Here is a 27,485-nt window from a genome sequence, read left to right as displayed (position 1 = left end):
GAACATTTTCTTCATCACAAATATCAATGTTTTGGTTAATGTAATAAATTAACAAATATTGTGTGTATTTATGATATGTGTGAAGGAAATATCTTAACAGGGTGGTTAGGACTGACTGAAAGGGAGGCAGAAGGCCAGTTTTTACACTTAAATGGTCAGGGAAAAATCTATACTTGTCAGGTAAAAGTCAGGTAAAAGTCAGGGAATTTTGGCCTGCCATGCCTGTGGGAACCCTGTCCTAATATCATGAGTTCTTTTCAATTTGCCCATACTAGCCAAACTTACAAAATACACGAAATTTGTGACCCCGAAACCGGGAAACAAACGTAAAGATTTTCCCAGCCATATGGTTCTAGAGCTACGCTCGGGGCAACACACCACTCGTCCGTGGCGGGTGATGTCACGCTCTAGATGACGTCACGATCTCTATAAATACGAGCGCTAACCATGCAACTTCCTCAATGTCTAAACCATAACCTGTAACCCTACCACTCCTAGAGGCCCGCCCTTGCTAGAACGTTGCTCAACACTCGGAAAATAAGTTTCCCAATGTGGGGAAGGAGGGTGGGAATTATGATATTACTCGTAAGTATTTCATAAAAACAGGAATTACTATGGAATCCACCCTTTTTATTACAATACTTACTCCTAATATCATGAGACTTTGTCATAGCGGACGGCGGGAACCGAGCCTCGTCCTGACAAGTCGCCGATAAAGGAGAGGTATTGTAAAGCGAAGGAAAATCCCTGCAGTGGTCAGCCCCGACCTGGTAGGAGTTGCCTCCCCCAGAACATAGGGAACTTCAGTGCACAATAAATAGAGAAAGAAAATTTACTCACCTTTGGCTTGTAAATCTTCAAGATGGTCGGTCTGGCCGTTACCATGACTTCCACCCCGTGAAGGGTATACAGAAGTTTTCTTCTCCAATCCCCGTTAAGGGAAAATGACATTTATAGCACTAAGGAGCACAATGTTATTGGTACCCATAACAGCAGCCCATATAACATTACTATAAACACACTAACTCTGCAACTACAGCGCAATATACTCACTATTGCGGGAGGACAAATATTCCAAACTCACAGAAATATCGACATCGTCATGAACAGAGCGATAGATTCTGTGCTGCTGCGAGGGGAAGACGTGTACACCCGTTTCGCTGTGTAGCAACGTTTCTGATATAAAATCTCGCAAAAGTGGAAGGTTGTCTCCAGTAAGCCGCCCTCATAATAGCATCTAAAGAGACTGAGGTGGCGAATGCTAGTGAGGCCGAGATAGCCCTTAATTAGTGTGATTTCACAATACAGTCTATTTGAGTCAGAAACGGACCGATGAATTGCAAATTTTATCATTGTACAAAATTGCCACATAAATATAAATAGTACACATGTTTATCATTTACTAATACCCAACAGCTTTCTTATATTTGAACATTTTCCGGACTCCACCAAAAAAGTTGTTTAAGAAACTATCATCATTAAAAAAGCAAAAGTTGTTATCTGTCGCGGCGGGGTGAAACCGCAGAAACGGAACAGCCACTATCTCGTCGTGCACGGGATACACATGCCTGATGAAAAATGAAGTTGAATGATGACGTGAAACAGTTGATGTATAAAGCGTACGATTTTTTCCGTGCTGAAGCCGAAAGGAGCAAACCATTTTATGCCATTTCTGACTCAAACGGACTGTACTAGAGGTCAGCTGGTCGGATTTACCTGCCTGATCATAGGCTACCCTGACAGTGCTCGTAATCCACTTAGAGAAGGAGGCTGCCGCAATTTCTCTACCTTCCGTTGTGAAGGAAATAAACAACCTTCTCTGTGTAGTCCGTAGGGGTTTAACCCTGTGGAATACCACTTAAGGGCGCGTACAGGACAAAGTAAGCGATTCGAATCCTCTTTCTGCAAGGTATTGGAGAGAGAAGGGATTGTAATCGGAGCTAAACACTCATGTGGTTTCTGAGTCTTAGCCCTGAACTCTGGAAGAGTTTGTAAGCTTACTAAGTCATCCTGCCAACGTAATCTTTGGAAATCAACAGCGTGTAACTCAATTAGGCGACACGCTGTAGCCAAAGCCGTGAGGAAGGCTGTTTTGTAAGAAACAAGCCGTAACTCTGCCGTCTCCATTGGCTCGAACACAAGGGCGTGTCACGCTTAGAAACAGCGTTAGAAAGACATATAGGTATATAGACCCTACTCTAGTACTATATAAAAGGAAAGGGATGTAACGACGGAACCACCCCCCTCCTCAATCAAAGATTTCACCACGTAAACTACTTTTAAGGCCCCGTCGAGGCCTATGGAGCAAAAGCGAGATGGTTTCCCTACAAAATGAGCTATAAATGGTCACAATCGGATCATTATTTCAAAAGTTATACGCCACGACTCACCGAAAACAGCTACCTCCGCAATTCCAAGCCAAAATCATGGATCACCCAAGACAGCGAAAACTCACCTTTTAAATTCGTTTAATAATTCCAGCCACGTTGACAGCACCTATGTAGGGCTAGATTCGATCGGCAGCATAGGTGCTGTCAACGTGGCTGGAATTATTAAACGAATTACGGGTCTAAAAAACGTATTGCAATATCTACAAATCATTTCCTCGACAGTAAGCAGGCACTTTCTCCAAACCATCGGCAATCATACTCACTCCACAGACAGAGGAGGGTGGCATGTTAGCGGCGGGTACGGTACGCCGTGAAACTGAATGCAGTATCCGACCCTTAGTACGGAATGTACCCAAGGGTCGAGCGTCTCCTCTTCCCATGCTGGTAGGAAGTGTGACAACCTGCCAGCTATAGGGAATTCTGCCCCTGATACGGAGGCCTGACTGGGTACCGGGTCCCGAGTGGACACCGGAATTGGAGGCTCCCTGTGGAGCTCCGACGACCTGCCTCTTTGGGAGAAGGAGTCAGGAACAACCTGTGGCCTTCCCTGCCGGCCCCAGACCCTCAGTTCCGCCGAACCTGACTCGCCTCCCTTGGGTGGCTCTGTTGGAGGACTGCTTCATCCCCCTTTTCCGATTCGGTCGGTGTCGTTTGGAACCAGTCGGACCGGAGGATGTGGCAGATTGGGGAGGAGGCACAGTTAACTTCCCCACGGAAAGAGACGGAGGCTGACGGGTGTACAGCGTGTCGTCCTTCCGCCTGTCCGCCAGCTCCTGCATTCGGTCAGGGAGACCCACGCCGAAGAGTTGCCGACTCTCAATGGGGGTACACCTAAACTGCGCCCTTGTCTGCTCGTCGTAAGAGCAAGCAGCCAAGGACACGTCTCGCCTCGTTAGCAGGAGACCTGTCATGAGGCGCCCTTGCAAGCGTGACAGATGTGACAACGCAGTCAGAGCCGATGTCATCCACGCTTGCAAGGGAGGTGTGTCCGCCCCCCGAGTCCTTAGACAGGGCCAGGAAGGTCCCACCGAGAAGCCAGAAGAGATGTGAAATCACCCCAAAAGAGTGGGGCACATCTCCTCCCAGCTCCTCAGGGTTTCCGAAACTATCAGCAATTTTGCTGGGTTCGCCACGGGAAAACGTGAGAGGAACTCAGGGGGCACAGGGGGAGCTGCCAGGGAGAACGGCTCTGACCCGTCAGGCGCAAAGCAAGAGTATGTGCCCGGACAGTAAATACGAGGGGATTTACGGGTGGGCACTTTACCTGTCTTCATGGATCTACCGTCCTCTGGCAGGTCTGTATTTCCCGATCCTCGGATCGGGTCATTCAGCTCCGTCCATACCTCATCCAAGTCCCTAGAGAAGGGTAAGGAGAGGTAGGACGTAGGCGCACACATGCCCCTACTCACCTGAGCGGGAGTCAGGAAAGGCGTGGCCTCCTGCCGTGGGGGGTCCAAGTTCCCGAAGGATTTGCCGTCCAGTCGCACTGACCGGAGGAAATCCTTCAGGGAGAGGATGGATTTGGTGAAGGAATAATCCCCCACCGCTCTTCCCTCCCCCACCTCCGAGGGGGTGGATGGACCCCTAGGGACAGTCAGGTTAGGCCCAGTGGGTCCTTCCCGAGTGCCCTGGACGGTACAGGAGGGTCCGACCCAAGGGTGAGACTTCTCGTACAGGATGCTCGAGTCCACGGACGAGGAGTCATAAGGGGTCTGAGTCGACGTCCATGGGACGCTGCCCGTCCCCTTGGGACAAACCTAGCGGGACTGTCGGGGCCTGCACGGTCGTCGCACCCGTGTCTCGCCTAACAACCCGAGCAAAGGTGGGGGGTGGGTCCCTTGGAGCTGAAAGGGCCTGGGGGCAGCTTCCAGTGGTCGCTACCCCACTAGGCACATTCTGCTGTCCCCCTTGAGAAGACAGAACCTGCTCCAGAAGCAAACTTTGTCTCTGGATGGCCTGCCACATCTCTACGGGAGCAGGAGTGTCCTGGCCGGGACCCGGGACAGCCAAACCCTGGCCGGCACCCACCGCAAGGCCGGCCAGGACCTGACCCGTAGCCAGGTCGGCCCACGAGGCTGAAGGCTCGGTGTCCCGTTGGGATAAACCGACCCCAATTCCGTCGGTCCCGTAGGGACGTTCGGGAACTATCTGGGCTGTCGACTCCAGACCCAGGGGGTCTGACGAAGCCGGCACCTGGGAACTCGGGCCGACCTCAACCCCAAGGGTGATGTCAGACACAGGTAGGTCGGGGACGAATCCGGAGGTCCCGGGCGTGACGTCACCCGCCACTGACGAGTGGTGTGTTGCCCCGAGCGCAGCTCAGCGTAGCGCTAGAACCATATGGTCGGGAAAATCTTTACGTTTGTTTCCCGGTTTCGGGGTAACAAATTTCGTGTATATTGTAAGTTTGGCTAGTATGGGCAAATTGAAAAGAACTCATGATATTAGGAGTAAGTATTGTAATAAAAACTGTTTACAACATAACATCCAGGAGGAACCTTTCCCCAACATTTTGCTTGATTTGTCTCTTCACGACCAGAAACTGTACACAAGGCCTGAAAATGTGAGGCCAGATTCCATACCACTGGTGAGGATGTTGGTCCGGCCAGCCATGGCAGTTAGATATGTTTACATTGTAACTCGACCCCCAAAGTGAGTTAGTTTTCTTGTAGATGTTAACAGACCCTGAACCTGGGGAAATCTAGACTTGCTTTATTTAGGGCTTTAGCACTGCAGAGAGGGCTTGGCAGTAGGGAAAATAATGTGGTTCAGGGACTGTGGGACCTGGGATACGACCAGAACTGGAATAACTAACATGAAGAATTATACATGTTTCTTTCAACTATGTATTTAATCGAGAAACAATTATTAAGAGCAAAATCAGCTGCACAACTCGTGTCCTTTATTTTAACTACTGATTGCAAATAGTCGATGTCCGCCATAATAGCTAAATATAGCAGCGCAAAAATGTAGGAAAGTGAAACTGAAATATGACTTTCTTGCAATATCTAATGATATTTTAAAATGTAGCTAATTATATGTATGCCCACAAATAGAACCAGAAAATATATGATGTGAATGGTATTGGATTTTGATTTTATAGTTTAATAATTATGCTAATATGTGTAAAAATATAGTAAGTTGTATCTAAATATGGGCAAGCATGGCCATTTTTGCACAGTGTTTTATGTAATAATACAGTAAACAGTTTCTTTTAAAGTAAGAACGGGGAAAAAAGAAAATTAAATTATGCCATAATTAATTTTTTAATGATGTTACATCCATTCTTGATGGGTATGTAATTATCACAATTCAAGTTAGTTTTGGGGATTTAAAACTTATAAGTTATTTGTGTTATGCTATTTGTGAGAGTTTATAAGAGATTTGTATGTTGCTTGGTCATACGTTTCAGAGAATATTTCTTCTGAAATACTAAAAAAATATACAGATTCATGTACACATTCATGACACTGTAAAAAGAGTGATGATCTATTATTTATAATGGTAGGGTGTATTCAGTAACACACCATCACACATAATACTGTGCTGATAATGCTGAGTGAAAGGTCCAGTTAAAGTTCTCATCCCCAAAAGTTCACATGGCCCCTTAAGCAGTAAGTGGCTTCCTTTTTTATAAAATGTTTAGCCTCCAAATAATGTTGTGTTAATATTACTGCTACTATCATATAAGATTTGCCAGTAATGATCATTTATAGCTTTCATCATTATTGTGTACATTGACAAACCTCTAAACATTGGCAATATTGACCTGTTGCATGTAGACTCTGCAAGTTTCACAAGTTTCACATATGACGAAATACTATCAACAGCCAAGAGGAATCTTTGGATTTTATAACTGTAATTATTTAGTCAACTTTACTCAAGCAGATATTGTCACCACATGGAATAAGAACCCCATAATAACTTTACCAGATAGATATAACATGAACCTAACAGTTTACACACTCACACCCATTCAGCTTGAGTCAAATAACTATCACCCTTCACGGGCATCACGGACAGCACACAGTTTAGACACAAATCACACATTGCACAATCACTGTTTCCCTCAAAATACTAAAGGTTACTTCATGCAAATCACTAATACATTAATAGTGTACTAACAATCTCATACAATACATCCAACTGTAGATTTTTAAGGCATATTCCCACTCTTGTTTAAGGACATGTGAGTATCATTATTACTATTTCATTATTAATGCTATACTATTATTTCATTCAGAATTTGCTGACAAGTTGGAATTGTTATTTACCACTATAAGCTCAGAGGAAATCTTGAAATTCAATAAACTGTAAGTTTTAAAGGCTTTATCCTACTTCGGGCCAAGAGCATGTCATTCATGATAACAGTTAAAAGTCTCTAAAAATAAGAATTATTGACCCAGTACATTCATATTTTGCTCACAGGTTTCAAATGCTAATTACTATCATCAGCCCAGAAGGCTTCTTGAAATTCCATAAACTGTAGGTTTTAAAGGCATTATCCCACTTCTAGTCAAAGGCACGTGATTAATAATAATAGTTAAAAATCTCTGAAAATTTGAACTATTGACCCAGTACATTTATAATTTGCTCACAGGTTTGAAATGTTATTCAATATCGATTTGCCGGGTCGCTTCACAAAGGTCAACTTCAGGGCAACTCAACAAAGCCTTCATTCATACTGACATACTGTTGTTTTGCCCTCGTGCTGGAATGTCCAGAACTTTATCAGGTTCATGTAGCCTTGAAAACTACATCATTTCTACCCCGCCCCTTGGAAAAAGCATGACTCCGGGGCAGTCAGTGAACCGTGAACCAGTGGTTCCGATCAACTAGTCAGTACCATTTCAGTAAAATGTATGATTGAATTTCAGTTTGTTTTAATGTTATATCTACATAATGAGATATTTAAACATTCGGTAAGATAAATTCGTTGTAGCATTATGATTTGGGGTATACGGGGGTTTATGCGTCCCTCGTTAGGTGTTATCCACTTCGTCTTCGGTACGGTGGATAAATCTAACTCGGGACGCATACAACCGAGTACACCCCTCACCACAATGCTACAACTTGCGCGTGAGTGTCACCTGACACCTGTGGGTCGTGGTTCGTGGTATACAACAATGCGGGGGGCACATATAGCCACATATGCCCCTCGAGACTAAAGCCACCATGACACTTGCACGAATTTTGTTCCCGCACTGGTACGCAATTTTCCGTGTCAATGAGTAAATTCGCTGTAAACTGTTGTGAAGTGTGCATTAACTGTGTGGAGGAAAAGTTTAAAAGTTCTGGTACGCATTATCTCCCTGCCACTTGTGTGATCTAGTCGTTAACATTGCGCAACCTATTCGCAAACATATCGAAGCATGTCAATTTCCGGCCCTGTCACGCTTTGGTCCGATTTGATCACTAACTGTTTGCGACATGGTCGCGATAGAGTGCGCAACGTTCACGCCTCTAACTTGTCGTGAAGTTGGCGGGCGGGGCTTGTGTATTGTCACGACTTGTCACGAGAGAGAAATGCCCCCCCCCCCCTCCTCAAGTGCTGATGTTTCTGCACCTCAAGGAGGGCCCCACAGCAGAAAAAGAGGATCAGATTTAAGCCACCCTGACACTTGCACGAATTTTATCCCCGCGGTGCCGCGCAATTCGTCGTTGCAATGCGTGTAATTTAGAAGGTACGCATGAAAGCGTAAAACCTAGTTTACGCACTGTTCGCGTCCTGTTTACGTATAACTTACGCACTTGGCACGCAATGCGTGACCGAAAATGGTGCGCATTGTCACGCATTGACACGCTATTGCACGACTTTTTTACGACTAGGTCAAGTATTGTTGGTGCATTGTTTACGTCTAGTGTACGGCATGGTATGCACGACGCGCATAGTTCCAGCATGGGCATGCATTGCCATAACCACTTCGTGCATGCGAGAAGCAGTCGTGGTATTATTTGGTCCCGCTTTGTCCCGCTTGACGCCACGCTATATAAATAGCTGGCATCACCCCCAGCTTCATGCATTGCTGTGGACCTACAGATGTTGAACACCAGAGAATAAGCTCTTATTGCAGAAAAGAAAAGTTGTCTATATCTCGCAGGTGCAGCACCATTACTTCTTGAAGACCAGCAAATGCAGAAAGAGCAGAAGAAGACGTAACCCCAAAGGGAAAGCAATGGCAGTGTGGGTGAGGGAATGGTTGACATCCCTTCGGACATAATGATCAGTTGTTGACAGAACTCCACAAGGAAGATCCAAGAGGCTACAGAAACTACCTGAGAGTATTCCCCGACTTGTTCCAGGACATGGTGGAGAAGTTAACTCTTCATCTTGAGACGAAGACCACATTCATGAGAGAACCGCTGAGATTCAAGCTTGCAACCACTCTTCACTTCCTAGCCACTGGTAATTCCTATGCAGGTCTACAGTACAGCTTCAGAGTTGAAGCTACTACAAGTTTCAAGTATAGTGGTGCTGAAGCCCTTATAATTGTAGTAGAGTGATCCAGCTTCGGGTGGCGTCTTCATAGCGCCGACCACAGCCCCCAGACAGTTGTGGTAGTTATATTTGGAACTAAAACCTTCAGCAACCTCCTTCCACTCCGTCAGTCTTGGGTCACCTGAGTACTTCGTCCTTGTAGACCTCAATGGTGGCTTTGCAAACCTCTGGCAAGAACTTGCAGATTGTACTAACTTCAACTCTGAAGCTGTACTGTAGACTTGCATAGGAATTACCTGTGGCTTAGACGCAAAGAGTGTTTGCCAACTTCAGTTCCATCTCCAGCGGTTTTCTCATGAACGTGGTCTTCTTCTCAAGACGAGGGGTTAACTTCTCAGGTAATATGCATAGCCTCTTGGATCCTTCTTGTGGAGTTCTGTCAATAACTGATCATAATGTCTGAAGTGATGTCTTCTAGTCAACCATTCCCTCACCCACACTGTCCTTGCTTTCAGTTTTTCTAGTTGGGGTTATGCCTTCTTCTTTGGCCTGTTCTTGCTGTATTTTCTCCTGGACTAAGAAATAATAGTGCTGCACCTGCGAGATATAGACGTATTTTCTTTTCTGCGATAAGAGATTGTTCTCTAGTGTTCAACATCTTGTAGGTCCACAGCATGTCGAGTGGTGATGCTTGCTATTTATATAGCGTGGCGTCAAGAGGGACCAAATAATACCACGACTGCTTCACGAATGCGCGAAGTGGTTATGGCAATGCATGCCCATGCTGAAACTATGCGCGTCGTGCATACCATGCCGTGCACAAGACGTAAACAATGCGCGTCGTGCGAACCATGCCGTACACTAGACGTAAACAATGCGCGTCGTGCGTACCATGCCGTACACTAGACGTAAACAATGCGCCAACAATTACGTCGAGCGATAGAGTGCGAGTGCGTGACAATGGGCACCATTTTCGGTCACGCATTGCGTACCAAGTGCGTAACTTATGCATAAACAGTGTGCAAACAGTGCAGTGCAGAGGCAAACTTTGTACAAATGTCAAGGCGGCATAACGCTATATGAATATATATAATTTTGATTGTAACAAATAAATTGAAAAGGAGTCCCAGAGAAATCTTGACTTGTTTCATTTTGGTCTTTGCCATTGCAGGGAGAGCTAGGCTGTAGGGAAAATAATGTGGTTCAGGGGCTGTGAGACTGCTGTACTTACTCTTCTTCAAAGAATAACCGTTCGGTGTTTAGTGTGGAGCACACGAGTAACTATATCCTGTTTACAAGAAGTAATGTTCAGTCGTGACATTGAATGCAAGCTTCGATGATTCCCGACAGGTTTGGTGTACGTTCAATTCTAGCAAACAAACCCAACATAAAAATTGGAAAACATCGCCCACTGGAAGCTGAGTGCTCGTTTATATTGAATCCAATGTAATATATCGGTCACTACGAGTGAGTGAGTTTTAGTTTTACGCCGCTTTTAACAATATTCCAGCAATATCACGGCGGAGGACACAAAAAATGGGCTCCACACATTGTACCCTAGTCTGTCTCACAGTCCCTGAACCACATTAATTTCCCTACTGCCAAGCCCTCTCTGCGCTGCTAAAGCCCTAAATAAAGCAAGTCTAGATTTCCTCAGGTTCTCTCTGGTCTCCCTAGGGCTCCTTTTCAATATAAATGGGCTTGTTTGTTACTAACAAAATTATATATATTCAGAGACTAAGCCTTAGTCTAATTGTGACGAACGGACGCTTTAACCACTGGCTACCCCGCCGTCCCCGCCGTGTCATTTGAAGGGCAGGCAAAACAAGATGCAAATACATTGTAAGGTCACCATGAACTTGTCTCAGGGACTTGTCATAAAGTCTTTCAATGGCTTATAAGAGGTTAAGTGTGCATATCTAAGGATGTATTGAATTGGGTTTCGGTCTGTTTCCCTCGGTACTTAAGGTTTAGAGTGTTTATCTCCGCTGTTTTGTTTGCGTATAATCTTTCCGCCTTATTGTATTGGGATTTAGTGTCTCCTACTCTGTACAATATCGGGTTTCTGTGTGTTTTTCTCCTCTTTGTTGTATCGGGTTTCTGTGTGTTGGTCTTCTTACGTGTGGTATCGGGTTTCTGTGTGTTGGTCTCCTCTGTGTTGTACAGGGTTTCTGTGTGTTGGTCTCCTCTGTGTTGTCCAGGGTTTCTGTGTGTTGGTGTCCTCTGTGTTGTACAGGGTTTCTGTGTGTTGGTCTCCTCTGTGTTGTACAGGGTTTCTGTGTGTTGGTCTCCTCTGTGTTGTACAGGGTTTCTGTGTGTTGGTCTCCTCTGTGTTGTACAGGGTTTCTGTGTGTTGGTCTCCTCTGTGTTGTACAGGGTTTCTGTGTGTTGGTCTCCTCTGTGTTGTACCGTCTCTGTGTGTTGGTCTCCTCTGTGTTGGTCTCCTCTGTGTTGTACAGGGTTTCTGTGTGTTGGTCTCCTCTGTGGGTTTCTGTACAGGGTTTCTGGGTTTCTGTTTGGTCTCCTCTGTGTTGTACAGGGTTTCTGTGTGTTGGTCTCCTCTGTGTTGTACAGGGTTTCTGTGTGTTGGTCTCCTCTGTGTTGTACAGGGTTTCTGTGTGTTGGTCTCCTCTGTGTTGTACAGGGTTTCTGTGTGTTGGTCTCCTCTGTGTTGTACCGGGTTTCTGTGTGTTGGTCTCCTCCGTGTTGTACAGGGTTTCTGTGTGTTGGTCTCCTCTGTGTTGTACAGGGTTTCTGTGTGTTGGTCTCCTCTGTGTTGTACAGGGTTTCTGTGTGTTGGTCTCCTCTGTGTTGTATCGGGTTTCTGTGTGTTGGTGTCCTCTGTGTTGTACAGGGTTTCTGTGTGTTGGTCTCCTCTGTGTTGTACCGGGTTTCACTGTGTTGGTCTCCTCTGTGTTGTACAGGGTTTCTGTGTGTTGGTCTCCTCTGTGTTGTACAGGGTTTCTGTGTGTTGGTCTCCTCTGTGTTGTACAGGGTTTCTGTGTGTCTCCATCAATGTTGTAACAGGCCTATCTCACTCTCGCGATCTCATTTTGTCATATTGCGCTATCGTGCTCTCAAGATATCATTTTATCATATTGCCCTATCACATTTTCGCGATATCATTTTAACATATTGCGCTATCAAACTCTCGTGATATCATTTTATCATATTGTCCTATCACACTTACACGATATTATTTTATCATATTGCCCAAACACAAATGATATCACTTTGTCATACTGCCCAAACACACTCTCGATATCACTTTTTCATATTGCCCTATCACCCTCTCACGATATCACTTTTTCATATTGTTCTATCACACTCACATAACATCACTTTTTCATATTGTTCTATCACACTCACACGACATCACTTTTTCATATTGTTCTATCACACTCACATCACATCACTTTGTCACATTGCTTTATCACACTCACGATATCTCATTGCTATTTTGCCCTATCACACTCACGATATCATTTTAACATATTGCGCTATCAAACTCTCGTGATATCATTTTATCATATTTTCCTATTACACTTACACGATATTATTTTATCATATTGCCCAAACACAAATGATATCACTTTGTCATACTGCCCAAACACACTCTCGATATCACTTTTTCATATTGCCCTATCACCCTCTCACGATATCACTTTTTCATATTGTTCTATCACACTCACATAACATCACATTTTCATATTGTTCTATCACACTCACACAACATCACTTTTTCATATTGTTCTATCACACTCACATCACATCACTTTGTCACATTGCTCTATCACACTCACGATATCTCATTGTTATTTTGCCCTATCACACTCACGATATCACTTTGTCACATTGCTGTATCACACTCACATGACATCACTTTGTCACATTGCACTATCACACTCTCACGATATCACTTTGTCATATTGCCCTATCACACTCTCACGATATCACTTTTTCATATTGTTCTATCACACTCACATGACATCACTTTTTCATATTGTTCTATCACACTCACATAACATCACTTTGTCACATTGCTCTATCACACTCACGATATCTCATTGTTATTTTGCCCTATCACACTCACGATATCACTTTGTCACATTGCTGTATCACACTCACATGACATCACTTTGTCACATTGCACTATCACACTCACACGGTATCACTTTGTCATATTGCCCCATCACACTCACATGATATCACTTTGTCTTTTGCTCTATCTCACTCAAACGATATCACTTTGTCATATTGCTCTATCCATTCACGCGATATCACTTTGTCATATTGCCCTAGCACATTCACATGCCCTCATTTTTTCATAGTACATTATCACACTCACACGATATCACTTTGTCATATTGCTATATCACACTCAAACGATATAACTTTGTCATATTGCTCTTTCACACTCACACGATATCACTTTGTCATATAACTCTATCACACTGACATGACGGGAGTGTGGTGGTTGAGGGCATTCGTTCCAGGAACAGCGTTCCTTTGCCCAACACACCACTTCGCCCTTTAGTTCACCTAGACCGGTGGTTGAATGGGCCCGGTTGAACTGCAAGTTGAACTGTACATCCCAAATCCGTTGAGGTGCTTTAAATGTCAAAAATTTGGTCACGGAATCAATTCTTGCTTAAATCCTATAACTTGCGCTCATTGTGGAGAGCAATCACTCGTGACAGAAGACTGTGAAAGCAACTATAAAAAATGTGTCAACTGTTCTGGCAAGCATTCGTCATCATCAAAAGATTGCCCAGTATGGAAGAGGGAAATGGAGGTAAGTAAATTAAAGCATACTCAAAACATTATCTATGCTGATGCGAAGAAACTCGTACCATCCTTCAATCAAGTGAGTCTTATGCTTCAGTTACCTAAAGAACATCTCTGACTGCAGCCTCAGTTGAATGTCAGACGGACTTAACATGGACAAAATCAACCTCTCCGGAACTTGTCCCGAAAGAAGACCTTGCACATCGAGGAGAATTTGCTACACAGACTGACTTGTTACCAGCTTCACTGATGTCATCTCAATCTCGATCCGTGCCTTCTTCACAGATACAATCAGATAACAGGAAAACTAACAGTGAAACATAAAACAGGTTCCCGTTCCTCCAAAACTGTAGATGAAACTCCAGTTAAACAAACTGTAAAAAGAAATCAAAAGTTAAACAGAATCAATCAAGTGATAGACTTGCTAAGGGTTCCAAAGATGAGATCCAGCTTTATAACAAGTTTAGATCCCTCGAAGATATGGATGTATCTGAACACATCCATCATCGGACGGGGAGATTATCGCCTACAAAGTCGGGGCGTGGTAGGTCGCCAATAAGTGCTCCCAAGTCATGAATCATTCGCTAAATATAATACAGTGGAATTGTAGAGGACTTAGAAATAATTTTTGGTTCAGGATTTTAAACCGTTGGCACTCTGTCTCCAAGAGACCTACCTTAAACACACTGACACATTTGATTTAAGGCAGTACAAATGTCATCATTCATTTTCTCCTCCAGGGGATAAAGCGACTGGAGGATCCACTACATTAGTAAGACAGAATATCATCCATAGTGGTGTTCATCTAAATACAAATCTTCAAGCCATTGCTATTCGGCTTACTTTGCACATTACTTTTACTTTGTGTTCTTTGTACATTCCACCGTCATCTGCTCTTCTGCAATCTGATCTTCAGATTCTGTATGATCAGCTACCTAAGCCCTGCATTATCATGGGCGATTTGAACGGGCACAACCTTCTATGGGGAAGTACAAGTACAAGCAATAAAGGCAAGGTCATTGAGGATTTTATTTCTGATAATGTATAATGTGTGTTTAATGATGAATCAAGCACCTATATACACATATACACCCTGCTACAGGAACCTATTCTTCCCCTGATCTGTCTCTTGTAGATTCGAATGTTTACAACGAATTTGAATGGTCTGTTCATGATGACCCTTGTGGAAGTGATCACTTCCCTACTGTCCTAAAAGCTATCATACCGGGTGATGATCCACCTTTATCACGTTGGAATTTTCCGAAGGCCAACTGGGCCTTGTTTGAAACAGTGTGTGGCGAAAAATTAACACCGGACAATTTTAAAAACGTATCAGATCCCATACATTTGTTCTCCACTCAGCTGAATGAAATTGCTGAACAAACAATTCCTAAGTCCTCTACAAGTCCTCATATTCGTAAACCATGGTTTAACATTGAATGCAAACAAGCCAGGAAATGTAGGAAGAAGGCAGAAAAATATTTTCGCTGACATCCTACAGCTCATAATTTGAATTTGAAAGGCACGCCGGGCATATAAACAAAACAAGCGCCAATCTTGGATAAACTATGTCTCCAAAATTAATTAGCGCACACCCATGACTAAGGTGTGGAACATGGTTCAGAGAATAAAAGGTAAAGGTTCAAAATCTGCTGTTCACCATCTTAAAGATGGTGACAACTTAATAACTGACATATGTAACATTGCAAATAAACTTGGCGAAACTCTTGCCAAAAATTCTTCATTGGCAAGTTATGTCCCTGAATTTCAGAAATATCAGAAACAACAGGAAAAGACAAACTTAATTTTGATTCCAATAACGGTGAAGACTACAATGAAGTGTTTTCATTGCATGAGTTATATACAGCTCTTGAGCAAGCTCATGACACAGCAGCGGGTGATGACAATATCCATTATCAGACACTGAAACACTTGCCTGAACCATGTCTGGTCACACTTTTAGATATATTTGACCAAATATGGACGTCTGGAAATTTTCCTACTTCGTGGCGTAATGCCATAGTAATTCCAATACCAAAACCTGGCCGGGATCATACTGATCCGTCTAATTATAGACCAATCTCTTTAACGAGTTGTGTCTGTAAAACCATGGAACGAATGGTAAAAAATAGTTTAACTTGGTATCTTGAAACCAATAACCTTATAACAAATATTCAATGTGGTTTCAGAAAAAATCGTAGTACCATTGATCATTTGGTACGCTTAGAATCCTTTGTTAAGAATGCTATAGTAACTAAACAACATGCTGTATCAATTTTCTTTGATCTTGAGAAAGCTTATGATGCTACCTGGAAGCATGCCATTTTGAAGGATTTACATGATTTTGGTTTGAGAGTCCGTTTGCCTCTTTTTATATCACAGTTTTTAAAAGACAGGCAATTTCAAGTCCGAGTGGGTTCAACCCTGTCTGACCATTACAATCAGGATCAGGGTGTCCCTCAAGGCAGTATTTTGTCTGTCACTTTATTTAGTGTCAAGATCAACAGTTTATCCAAGGTTTTAAACGATTCAATCGATGGATCACTTTTTGTGGATGATTTTAATATTTCTTGTCGTGGTAAAAATATGCATACTATTTAACGACAATTGCAGTTGTGTTTAAATAAAATAAATAAATGGTGTCTTGAAAACGGCTTTAAATTTTCTAAGTCTAAAACTAATTGTCTACACTTCTGTAGAAAACATAAGCCGCATAAAGACCCGGAACTATCTTTAAATGGCACTGTAATCAAAGTTGTCAAGGAGGCCAAGTTCTTCGGTCTAATTTTCGGCTATCATTTAACTTTTTTCCCGCATATTAAATCCCTTAAAGCTAAATGCCTGAAGGCCCTTGATTTGTTGAAAGTTGTTTCCAACTCAAAGTGGGGAGGGGATCAAACTACCCTCCTCCACCTATATCGATCATTGGTCCGCTGGAAACCTGATTATGGCCCCATCGTATATGGTGGAGCCTGCAAAAGCAACCTAAAACTGCTTGATTCTGTCCACCACCAAGGCCTAAGAGTTTGTCTTGGGTCTTTTAGAACCTCTCCTATTGATAGTCTCTATGTTGAGGCTGATGAGCCATCCCTTAACCAACGTCATATCAAATTATCTTTACAGTATCTAACAAAACTCTATTTTAACGAGTCCAATCCTGCATTTAACTGTGTTTTCAATCCTCTTTATGAGGATTTATACAACAAAAAGCCTTCTCTCTTCTCTAAGAATTAAACCATTCATTTCTGCTGCCGGCATTGAGCTGGAAAATATATCTCCTTCCCGTCTTCTTTCTTCTCCTCCTTGGTAACTGGAGAGGCCTGAAGTTGACCTAACTCTGACAAAGTTTAAGAAATCTTAAACTACTGAATTACAATATAAACAAGAATATAATCAATTAAAAAATACGTACAAATCCTTACTTACAGATGGGTCCAAGGATGGTGGCGCGGTGGCATGTGCCACTGTCATTAGATCCAGAACAATAACTTCTCTACTACCAAAAAACAGCTCTATTTTCACAGCAGAAGCTAACGCCATATTAACTGCTCTTAAATATATTAATACACACCGTAAATATAAACATTACATAATCTTTTCAATTCTCTTTCGTGTCTTTAGGCTATTAAAAATCTTTCTTGTAAACATCCACTTTTATTAGAAATTATTGAATTGTATAATGAGCTTGCTACTGGCCAATGCGACATCGTCTTTTGTTGGTTACCCAGCCACGTTGGCATTTCTGGGAATACAATGGCTGATCTTGTTGCCAAGGCAGTACTCAATAAATATGTGACACCACTTCTTATTCCATACTCTGATTACAAAGCTAGCATTAGAACCTACATCCATGATCTGGTGCAAAAGAAGTGGGACACCCAAGTAGGTATTAACAAATTACATGAAATAAAACCCTATATCGGTTACACTTACTTGGGTTGTCAGTTAAGGTTTGAAGTGGTCATCATACGACGATGTCGTATTGGCCACACAAGATATACTCATGCATACCTATTGAAAGGTGATGATCCTTCGTTTTGTATCCCTTGTGATGAGAGAACCACGGTCAAGCATGCCCTGCTTGACTGTGTTGAATTCTCCATCATAAGGGATAAATATTTCAATATACAAACTGTAAAGGACCTTTTTAACAAACTTAATTATCATTTAATCATTGATTGTTTAAAAGAGATAGATTTGTTAAATGAATTTTGATATATGTTTTGTAAATAGATAAAGTTTTATAATTGGTAGTTCAGATTATCAACTTAGATTGTTAGTGGCTGTATCCTCAAAGGGGGTTGAAGTAGCGTAAAATTATTGTCCTCCTGAGAGGGTACCTAAGTTCCAAAAATTTCAAAGTCAATTGAAAATTAACAGGATTTTTAAACGTAGTATTCTTGTTATTTTAATTTTGGCTAACATTGCTTACAATCGCCAACAGCTGAAGGGATGGTGTAAATCCATCTAGGGTCCATGCAGGTAGCAAAGGTACTGTAAGTCCCCACGGTCCCTGGTATGGTGATCTACCTTCAGTTGTTGGCGATCTATAGCCTGTTTTTATATTGTATAGTCCAAATAGTGCTATCAGTTTAACTTTCCACACACTAGTTTTAGTTGTAATTGTGATATTCTAGTTGTTTTACTGTCCTTCGTCGACAGGTTTTTATAATATACATATATTCCATTTCAATATGTTCTCGTCACGATATGGCTGAAATATTGCCGATGTGACGTTAAATAATAACTCACTCACTCACTTTGCCCTATCACACTCACATGATATCACTTTTTCATATTGCTCTATCACACACACACACGATGTCACTTTTTTATATTGCTCTATCACACACACACGATGTCACTTTTTTATTTTGCTCTATCACACTCACATGCCATCACTTTTTCATATTGCCCTATCGCACACACACGACATCACTTTTTCATATTGCTGTATCACACTCTCACGATATCACTTTTCATATTGCTCTATCACACTCACACGACATCACTTTGTCATATTGCTCTATCACCCTCACACGACATCACTTTGTTATTTTGCCCTATCATACACACACGATATCACTTTGTTATTTTGCCTTATCACACTCACACGATATCACTTTGTCATATTGCTCTATCACACTCACACGATATCACCTTGAAACATGATGAATATCATGTGTCATATATTTGAGTATAATAAGAAAGCCTTGGCATACAATATCCTCTTGTTAAGCTAAACGTGTAAGGATGGTCTTCTACATAATACACGTGTGGATGAAGTGATAAATGTTTTATTGTGAACATCAGAGATAGGTTTGTCAGAGATTAACCATCCAAGCAGTACATTCCGCGACAGATGAACATTTAAATCACCGATACGGTGAGCAACACAGACAGCAGGGATAACATCGGGGATAGGTTTGTCAGAGATTAACCATCCAAGCAGTACATTCCGCGACAGATGGACATTAAATCACCGATATGGTGAGCAACACAGACAGCAGGGATAACATCGGGGATAGGTTTGTCAGAGATTAATTATCCAAGCGGTACATTAAATCCGCGACAGATGGACATTAAATCACCGATACGGTGAGCAACACAGACAGCAGGGATAACATCGGGGATAGGTTTGTCAGAGATTAATTATCCAAGCAGTACATTCCGCGACAGATGGACATTAAATCACCGATACGGTGAGCAACACAGACAGCAGGGATAACATCGGGGATAGGTTTGTCAGAGATTACCCATCCAAGCAGTACATTCCGCGACAGAAGGACATTAAATCACCGATACGGTGAGCAACACAAACAGCAGCTTGGTACTGACGGTTGTTAGAATGTTCATAGAACCGGAAGTACAATCATTAGGTTCAGCGTGCGTGTCATATGTCGCCAGTATCCTGGCCGGGCCGCCACTTCCACCAAATAGCTTAATTATACCAACAGTTATAGACGCCCCCTTCTCGGGGATTTGACTGATGCGTGCCACATTTTCTAAACCTGGAATGTTATTCCTTCCAAGAATTTTGTGTACTTTGAAATCGGTTGACTGACCGTAGTCCAAGGAGGGGGTGTCGACCCCAACCATGCTGACGTTTCTATTGGCAACCATCCAAGCAATGGCGTCTTCGTGGTACCCCGGGAAATGGAAAGTCGATATATTGTTGGGGGTATCAGTGTTAAAAACACGGCTTCTGTTTGGAAAGCGAGATTCCCATCCAGAATTCATGATGACGATGGCACCGAGGGGGATTCGACCGTGTTTTCTTTCATACGCCTCAAAATCGGATTGGGTGACTCTGTAATCTGGATCCGCTTCCGCTTGTGACGTCACATCTAGGATTACGGTTGGGCCAATCAGACGGTCTGCTGGAATCTCATCTGCCCTCCACCCACCCTCGAAGAAATGGGATGGGGCGTCCAAATGTGTGCCACCGTGCTCGGGGGTAGAAAACCAGTTACTCTGATAGCTGAAAGGAGAAGTGAGATTCAAATACATATCAACGTACTGTTTCAAACAGGCAGCAGTACGTCATCGGGATATAGAACGCCTTGTGGATCGTACGCATACTGACATAGCGAAAGGTCCGTGGTTAAACCCCCGCTCCATCGTCCCAAAGAGGTTAAATGATGTGTGTATGTGCGTGTGTGTGTGTGTGTGTGTGCTGGTGGGTGGGTGGGGGTATGTGTGTACGTTCGCGTGCGTGTGTGTATAGTATGTAGGTATGTTCATATATGTATGTATCCGTCTGTATGTATGTACGTAAATTTCTTTTAACTATTTTATTCACTTTCTATATTTTATATATATGCATATATATACAATGTATATACATCTATTCAAGTAATCTAGTGTCTCGTAGGCCAATTGGCCGGGTGCTGTATTTAATGCATTATAATCAGGACTATAAATTCTGTAACACTTTCTTCTTCTTCTTCATTATTTTCACCCTGGTTGATGCTAATAAGGCGGAAATTCGAGTACGTTTTTGTGGTTTTATTGCTATTTTACAAACTTTTTGTTCAATTTTAATCACGGAAGGTTTTTATATTTTACAATATATCAAAAGTTTTGTTTTCTTTCGGATTCTCCTTTAAGCAGATAACTCATCAAGAACCGTTAGACTGTGGTCTGTGTACCCTGTTTTAAGTGGATGTAGGTGTATTTTAACTCAATGCAGTAAGTTTTAAGCATCGTTTATTATTATATTATTGTTCTTTATATCACATTATTGTTAAATCGTAGGTTTTAATCAACTAAGTTTCCAACATCTTGGACAATTGGTCACATTGTTCCATTGCATAAGGAAGGGAATTCTACTTATCCTGTTAGGTTTAACGATATTGGGTGTTTGGGATGTTTTGCTACATATTCATTAGGGCAGTAACGAGGCATCAAACTATCGATGGATTGTTGAGTGTCCGATAGCAATTAATCGATGGTAGAAACCAAAAACTATCGATGCATCAATAGTATGTGTAACTATATGTTGAAATGTTTATGATGATACTTATTGTTACATTCTGATGTCCCCGCCGTGATATTGTTGGAATATTGCTAAAAGCGGCGTAAAACCCAACTCACTCACTCACTTATTGTTACACCTTCTGCTGTGTTTTAGAATAACCAAAAAAACAGTTTTGAGGAAAGGGGCCTTTTGTTGGTCCATTTTATTCGCTCATGGATGAAAGTGTTTGAGATTTGGGTGATATATTAACACTATAAAGTAGGTTGAATTATGTTTCCTGATACTGGTAGACACATGCGTATTTGCAACAACAAAACGTACCATATGTTTCAAGCTGGGAAAAATATGCTCGCTCATGGGCCAGTAAAATCCCTTGCAGGAAACTGGCCACGGTGCGGAGAGTGTATGGACAAATGGGTTTCTAGATTTAAAATGGGGTAAAGATAATAACTGTATATACAGGCGTTTCAGCCTTGAGTCAGATCTTAGTACTGTTTGCTTATCTAGACTTGTCTAAAAGTATAGAATCACAATATACCCACGGGCTTAACATTCAGGACAGCATTGGAGCAAGTTTGTAGCAACAACATCACAGTTGATGTCAGTTTATAATGGGCGCCTTTTCCACTGGATATTTCCTGAAGTACGTAATTGCCAGCAATCAAGTCAGCAATGGAAAAGTGTTATCTCAAAGTTAGATTTGACCACTTTCTAAAAGGCAGTGTTTTGCATCTGTTTTGAGGACATAACATTAGTTATGAGAGGGGAGTGTTAAAAATATACTTTGGGGTCTGTAGGAAAGACAAGCTCTCTCAAAGGATACATGGAACATTCTACGAATCAACATCAAAGAACCCACAAATCCAGGTTTTAGACAAGAAAAACAGTTAAAATTTTAATTGCTTTAATTTCCAGAATGAACGCCTCTCCAGGTCACCATTGTTTATCTGAGAACGTTCAAGGTATGACATGAATACAGAGCTTACCCAGAGCTATAATCCGAAACACTGGTGAAATTGAATGGCAGAGATCCTGGCCAGTAGACGGTTGACGGACCAACTGTCCAGGTAAGGTCAACCACTTGCATGTGACCACTGACGGAAGACAGGAGTACAGAAACTAACACCAGGTGAGAGCCCGCCATGCTGTCTGTGTGTTGTCCTTCTGTCGGCTGCGACTGCGTACTGCGATGAGATCCACGGCAGTTTGTTGCAGTGAATGGGGACACCTGACTGTGCTTGCGTCTACTGTTCTAGGTATAGGTTCAGTCGGCCATGGTAGATGGCTAAACAATGGGGGGATTATCTATTGTCCGTTCCAGTAAAGAAGACTTGAAAAATAAGAAAAACTCCTAAAATATTGTGTACACATTGTACACATGCATGCATATATTAATAACATACATAACATAATATTTAGGAATATTACTGAATGAGTCAAACCATGCTCATTCACTGGTGTACCCCCAGCTTGCCAGCAGCCAGCAGGGTGAGGTAAGGTGAAATTGGGTTTAACGTCGTGCTTGAGAATATTTCGCTCGTATGACGACGTGCATGCGTGTGTATGTGTATGTGGGGCTGCTTGTACTACCCCAGACTTAAGCTGGGTTTTTTTATAGTGCTAGCCCACTGAGATACCATGCCGCAGTGAAGCATGAATACCCTACTCAGACACATTATACTGACTCCGAGCCGACCAGTCCTTGTTGTACCCATTACTGCCGAGCGCCAGGCAGGGACCAACAAGTACCATATTTTAACGTCTTTTGGAATGAATATTTTCCATCATGAATATTACCTTCCTTACTCTAAATATTAAATATGGCTCCGTCGTTAATAGTATCCTCCTTACTCTAAATATTAAATATGGCTCCGGCGTGAATAGTACCTTCCTTACTCTAAATATTTAATGTGGCTCCGTCGAGAATAGTACCTTCCTTACTCTAAATATTAAATGTGACTCCGTCGAGAATAGTACCTTGCTTACTCTAAATAGTAAACATGGATCCGTGGTGAATAGTACCTTCCTTAACTCTAAATATCAAATATGGCTCTTGTCATTGTTTAATGTATCTGAAAAACTGAATTGTGTCCAGTGGTGTGCTTTAGGCTATGTAGTTTGATAGTGATTCATAAACACATGCTCATGATATAATCACATCAAACGCCGACTCTGCCTTAAGAAGAGATCTCTCATGAATATGGAAAAGGTATTGTCGCTTTTATACTTTCCCATTGAGGGTTTCTAAATTCAACTCAAGAAACATTTGCATCATTATCGTGTTCTCACTTGCATTATTATCGTATACCCATTTACATTCCCCCTTGTTATTCCATCCAAGAACTGGATATAATGGTGAACAGATGTACCAGGCGGTCCGCAAATTGTATTGTATCAAACATTGGTATTTGGCAGTAACATTGATGGTTTCCCAACCTGAACTCTAACAACATTTGACAAACAATTGTCAGGGATGAAAAAGTAATTCATATTAACTCCTGAATAATATATTCCCTTGATAACGTCAATACGTGTGTTATGCTCATGGTAGAGTCACAATTGTACAACCGACTCTGCTTTTAGCAGAGATTTCTTATGAATGTGGAAAGGGTTTTGTCGCTTCTATTTCCAAATGCGTAGAGACACATTGTATGTCATGTGAAACATACGTCAGCATTATTTACCATGACAATGGTGGTATATTGTAAACAAACCTTGCGTGGGCATTGAAACTAAATGTATAGGTACGTGTCTTTCAATCCAGACAATATTTCAAAATATTTACATAGCGTGGATGGTTACTTTTCAATTCTTGTCACAATAACTATAGAGAGAGCACACGGTTTTTAAAGCTTGTTGCCATGAGCTACAGACAAGCTAGATTGATATGTACCTCAGATATATACTAGGCACATAAAGAAACTGTGCATACAAAAATTTAAAATCTACATTTATCAAACCTGTGTAGACACATAAGGATTTAAACTCAGAGATTAGTGACATGTATCCAACATGCATGCACGTGCCACGTTCCGTGACGTCAGTGGGTTCGTCCTTGAGACGTGCAATACGTTGTTGCACGTGCATTCCGGGAAAGAGAAACAGAGCAAATGAATGCCACACAATACTGTCACTTTGGAAAGCTCAACCCCTGCCCTTGCGATCGTTCACAAAATTAAACGGCTATTGAAACGCATAGCATGCCAAGGCTTACGTCTGCACAACGTCATGAGGCCATTGGGGTGGTCCGTGGGGGAATGTCTCAACGACAAGTGGCTGCACATTTCCACTGACACCGGAACACCATTTCTGCATTGGTGAGACGCAACCAGAACACAAATGACGTCATCGATCGGCCACGTTCTGGACGTCCACGTGTAACAACGCCAAGACAGGACAGATGGATAAGGGTGACCCATCTTCGCCACAGGTTTCAGACTGCAGTGATGACTGCCAGAACCATCCCAGGACTTCGCCGTATCCACCCCAACACAGTTCGACAACGTTTACGTCATCACGGGATCAGACCACGACGTCCCGCCATACGGCCTATCCTGACACAACGTCATCGACAAGCTCGCCGAATGTGGTGCCGAAATCATGTCCGCAGACCCTTGTTTTGGTTGAGAAATGTTGTTTTTACAGATGAGTCCAGGTTTAACATTTCCCATAGTGATGGACGTCAACGTTCCTATAGACGCACGTTATATTGCCCTCTCAAGTCAAACAGATCAGTCAGTAATAAATCTAATAATATATACAGATCGGACAAGCAGTAAGGATTACCCTCATTAGTAACACAGATCAGTCAGTGATAAATCTAATAATATATACAGATCGGACAAGCAGTAAGGTTTGCCCTAATTAGTAACACAGATCAGTCAGTAATAAATCTAATAATATATACAGATCGGACAATCAGTAAGGATTACCCTCATTAGTAACACAGATCAGTCAGTGATAAATCTAATAATACATACAGATCGGACAAGCAGTAAGGAGTGCCCTCTTTAGTCAAGCAATAAGGATTGCCCTCTCAAGTCAAACAGATCAGTCAGTGATAAATCTAATAATATATACAGATCGGACAAGCAGTAAGGTTTGCCCTCTTTAGTCAAGCAATAAGGATTGCCCTCTCAAGTCAAACAGATCAGTCAGTGATAAATCTAATAATATATACAGATCGGACAAGCAGTAAGGTTTGCCCTCTTTAGTCAAGCAATCAGGATTGCCCTCTCAAGTCAAACAGATCAGTCAGTGATAAATCTAATAATATATACAGATCGGACAAGCAGTAAGGAGTGCCCTCTTTAGTCAAGCAATAAGGATTGCCCTCTCAAGTCAAACAGATCAGTCAGTGATAAATCTAATAATATATACAGATCGGACAAGCAGTAAGGTTTGCCCTCTTTAGTCAAGCAATAAGGATTGCCCTCTCAAGTCAAACAGATCAGTCAGTGATAAATCTAATAATATATACAGATCGGACAAGCAGTAAGGTTTGCCCTCAAAGCAATAAGCAATAAGGATTGCCCTCTCAAGTCAAACAGATCAGTCAGTGATAAATCTAATAATATATACAGATCGGACAAGCAGTAAGGTTTGCCCTCTTTAGTCAAGCAATAAGCAATAAGGATTGCCCTCTCAAGTCAAACAGATCAGTCAGTGATAAATCTAATAATATATACAGATCGGACAAGCAGTAAGGATTGCCCTCTTTAGTCAAGCAATAAGGATTGCCCTCTCAAGTCAAACAGATCAGTCAGTGATAAATCTAATAATATATACAGATCGGACAAGCAGTAAGGAGTGCCCTCTCAAGTCAAACAGATCAGTCAGTGATAAATCTAATGATACATACAGATCGGCCGATACGAGCAGTTAGGATTACCATCTTTTCTCAGATCAAATAATTTTGATTACTCTCTGTCGATCAGTCGAACGATAACTGTTCCACTGACAATGTAAACAAACTAGTAAATTAGTAATGACTGACTGAATAACATAGACATCCGCGGACGTCTATAACAGGAAGGACTATATCTTCAGTCCATAATGCTTGCTGTGGAAGCAGATACAAACACACCTCAGGTACTCAGATCCTATTTGATTGCGTGCCACATGTTCATGCTATTAGCCCCTGACGTGCCTCATAAGTAATATACCACCCCGGTGCACCTGGAAAACTCACTCACTCAAGCAGACACAATATCTCAACGGTGCTTTTTACAACGCAGGGCGACAGACCGGCGAGGTTAAATCCTATTTTTGGTTTCAAGTGACCAGAATAGAAACTATCTCAGACACAAAAACGCAAAGAATATATAGGGCACGAGATAAACTTCCTTTACAGAACAATGCCAATTAACTGATTTGTTCTCTTCACACATTATTTATACATGGTATTGTGTGCACATTATCTGGCTTGCAACAGACACGAGAAATCGTAGTGTTGTCATACCGGATGTAGATGATAGACGGGAACTACTCGGAATTTTAGTGAGTGTGAGTGAGTGAGTTTAGTTTAACGCCACACTTAGCAATATTCCATATGGCGGCGGTCTGTAAATAATCGAGTCTGGACCAGACAATCCAGTATGAGCATCGATCTACGCAACTGGAAAACGATGACGTGTCAACCAAGTCAGCGAGCCTGACCACCCGATCCGGTTAGTCGCCTCTTACGACAAGCGTTGGTTACTGAACATCAGTTCTAACCCGGATCTTCACGGGTTCGGACATTTTATGTGAAGTTATCATTGGGTTTCAATAGTTATGACTTGCATATTCTTACAACATCAACACCGACAAAAATAAAGCCTTTATTGAGTATAAAAAATATACATTTGGGTTGTGCGTCAATAGATTATCGTATTGTGAAAAAATATCATTATGAATATTATTTGATAGATGGACTATGACTATATATATTTAGATTGTATAGGTATTGCCAAGCGAAATAAATGCTTCAGCAGAGAGTTAATGAGAAACTGTTTATATTGGTTACTTACTTTTGCATGAGGTGAATAATTAGCAACGTAAACTGTTTGAGTTTCATAATGTATCCAACTCGGAAAAACATCAAAGCAACATCTAAAAATACGGCACTACGCGCCACTGCACAGACGCCATTTTACATGCGCCAGCATACACATATATGATCATAAAAGAGGCAGTGTTCATGCAGCCTTGCATATATACTGTATACATCACACACATGTACATCCATCAACCTTATTGTTTGCCAGCAATAAATATGTGGCGGAGTATTATATCGGGTGTGTGCGTGCGTGTGCCTCTGTGTGTGTGTGTGTGTGTGTGTGTGTGTGTGTGTGTGTGTGTGTGTGTGTGTGTGTGTGTGTGTGTGTGTGTGTGTGTGTGTGTGTGT

General features: G+C 42.0%; 1 protein-coding gene and 1 long non-coding RNA gene across 3 annotated transcripts; one reads left to right on the top strand and one right to left on the bottom strand.

The window, feature by feature from the left end:
- Positions 1–844: 844 nt before the first annotated feature.
- LOC124284606 lies at positions 845–16,777 on the top strand. The gene is made up of 3 exons (XR_006900593.1): positions 845–933; positions 4,930–4,934; positions 16,768–16,777. It is a non-coding gene; the product is annotated as an uncharacterized LOC124284606 (long non-coding RNA).
- A 2,121-nt stretch (positions 16,778–18,898) lies between these two features.
- On the bottom strand, positions 18,899–22,576 carry LOC124284605 (isatin hydrolase-like). Of its 2 annotated transcripts, none has more exons than XM_046720710.1 (4): positions 22,326–22,576; positions 22,084–22,294; positions 19,401–20,098; positions 18,899–19,084 (listed from the first exon to the last, which is right to left on the bottom strand). In XM_046720710.1, exons 2-3 carry the CDS (start codon positions 22,239–22,241, stop codon positions 19,408–19,410), a joined length of 849 nt encoding a protein of 282 aa, XP_046576666.1. In that variant the 5' UTR covers positions 22,242–22,294; positions 22,326–22,576; the 3' UTR covers positions 18,899–19,084; positions 19,401–19,407. The 2 variants fall into 2 exon arrangements, with proteins under 2 accessions (XP_046576666.1, XP_046576665.1); XM_046720709.1 differs by having other exon boundaries at positions 18,899–19,057; positions 19,374–20,098; positions 22,326–22,575.
- Between the last annotated feature and the right edge of the window lie 4,909 nt (positions 22,577–27,485).

The sequence above is a fragment of the Haliotis rubra genome, unplaced genomic scaffold, assembly GCF_003918875.1.
Source record: "Haliotis rubra isolate DU_JTF1 unplaced genomic scaffold, ASM391887v1 Scf34, whole genome shotgun sequence".
Taxonomy (NCBI): Eukaryota; Metazoa; Mollusca; class Gastropoda; order Lepetellida; family Haliotidae; genus Haliotis; species Haliotis rubra.
This window is presented reverse-complemented; position numbering and strand designations above follow the sequence as displayed.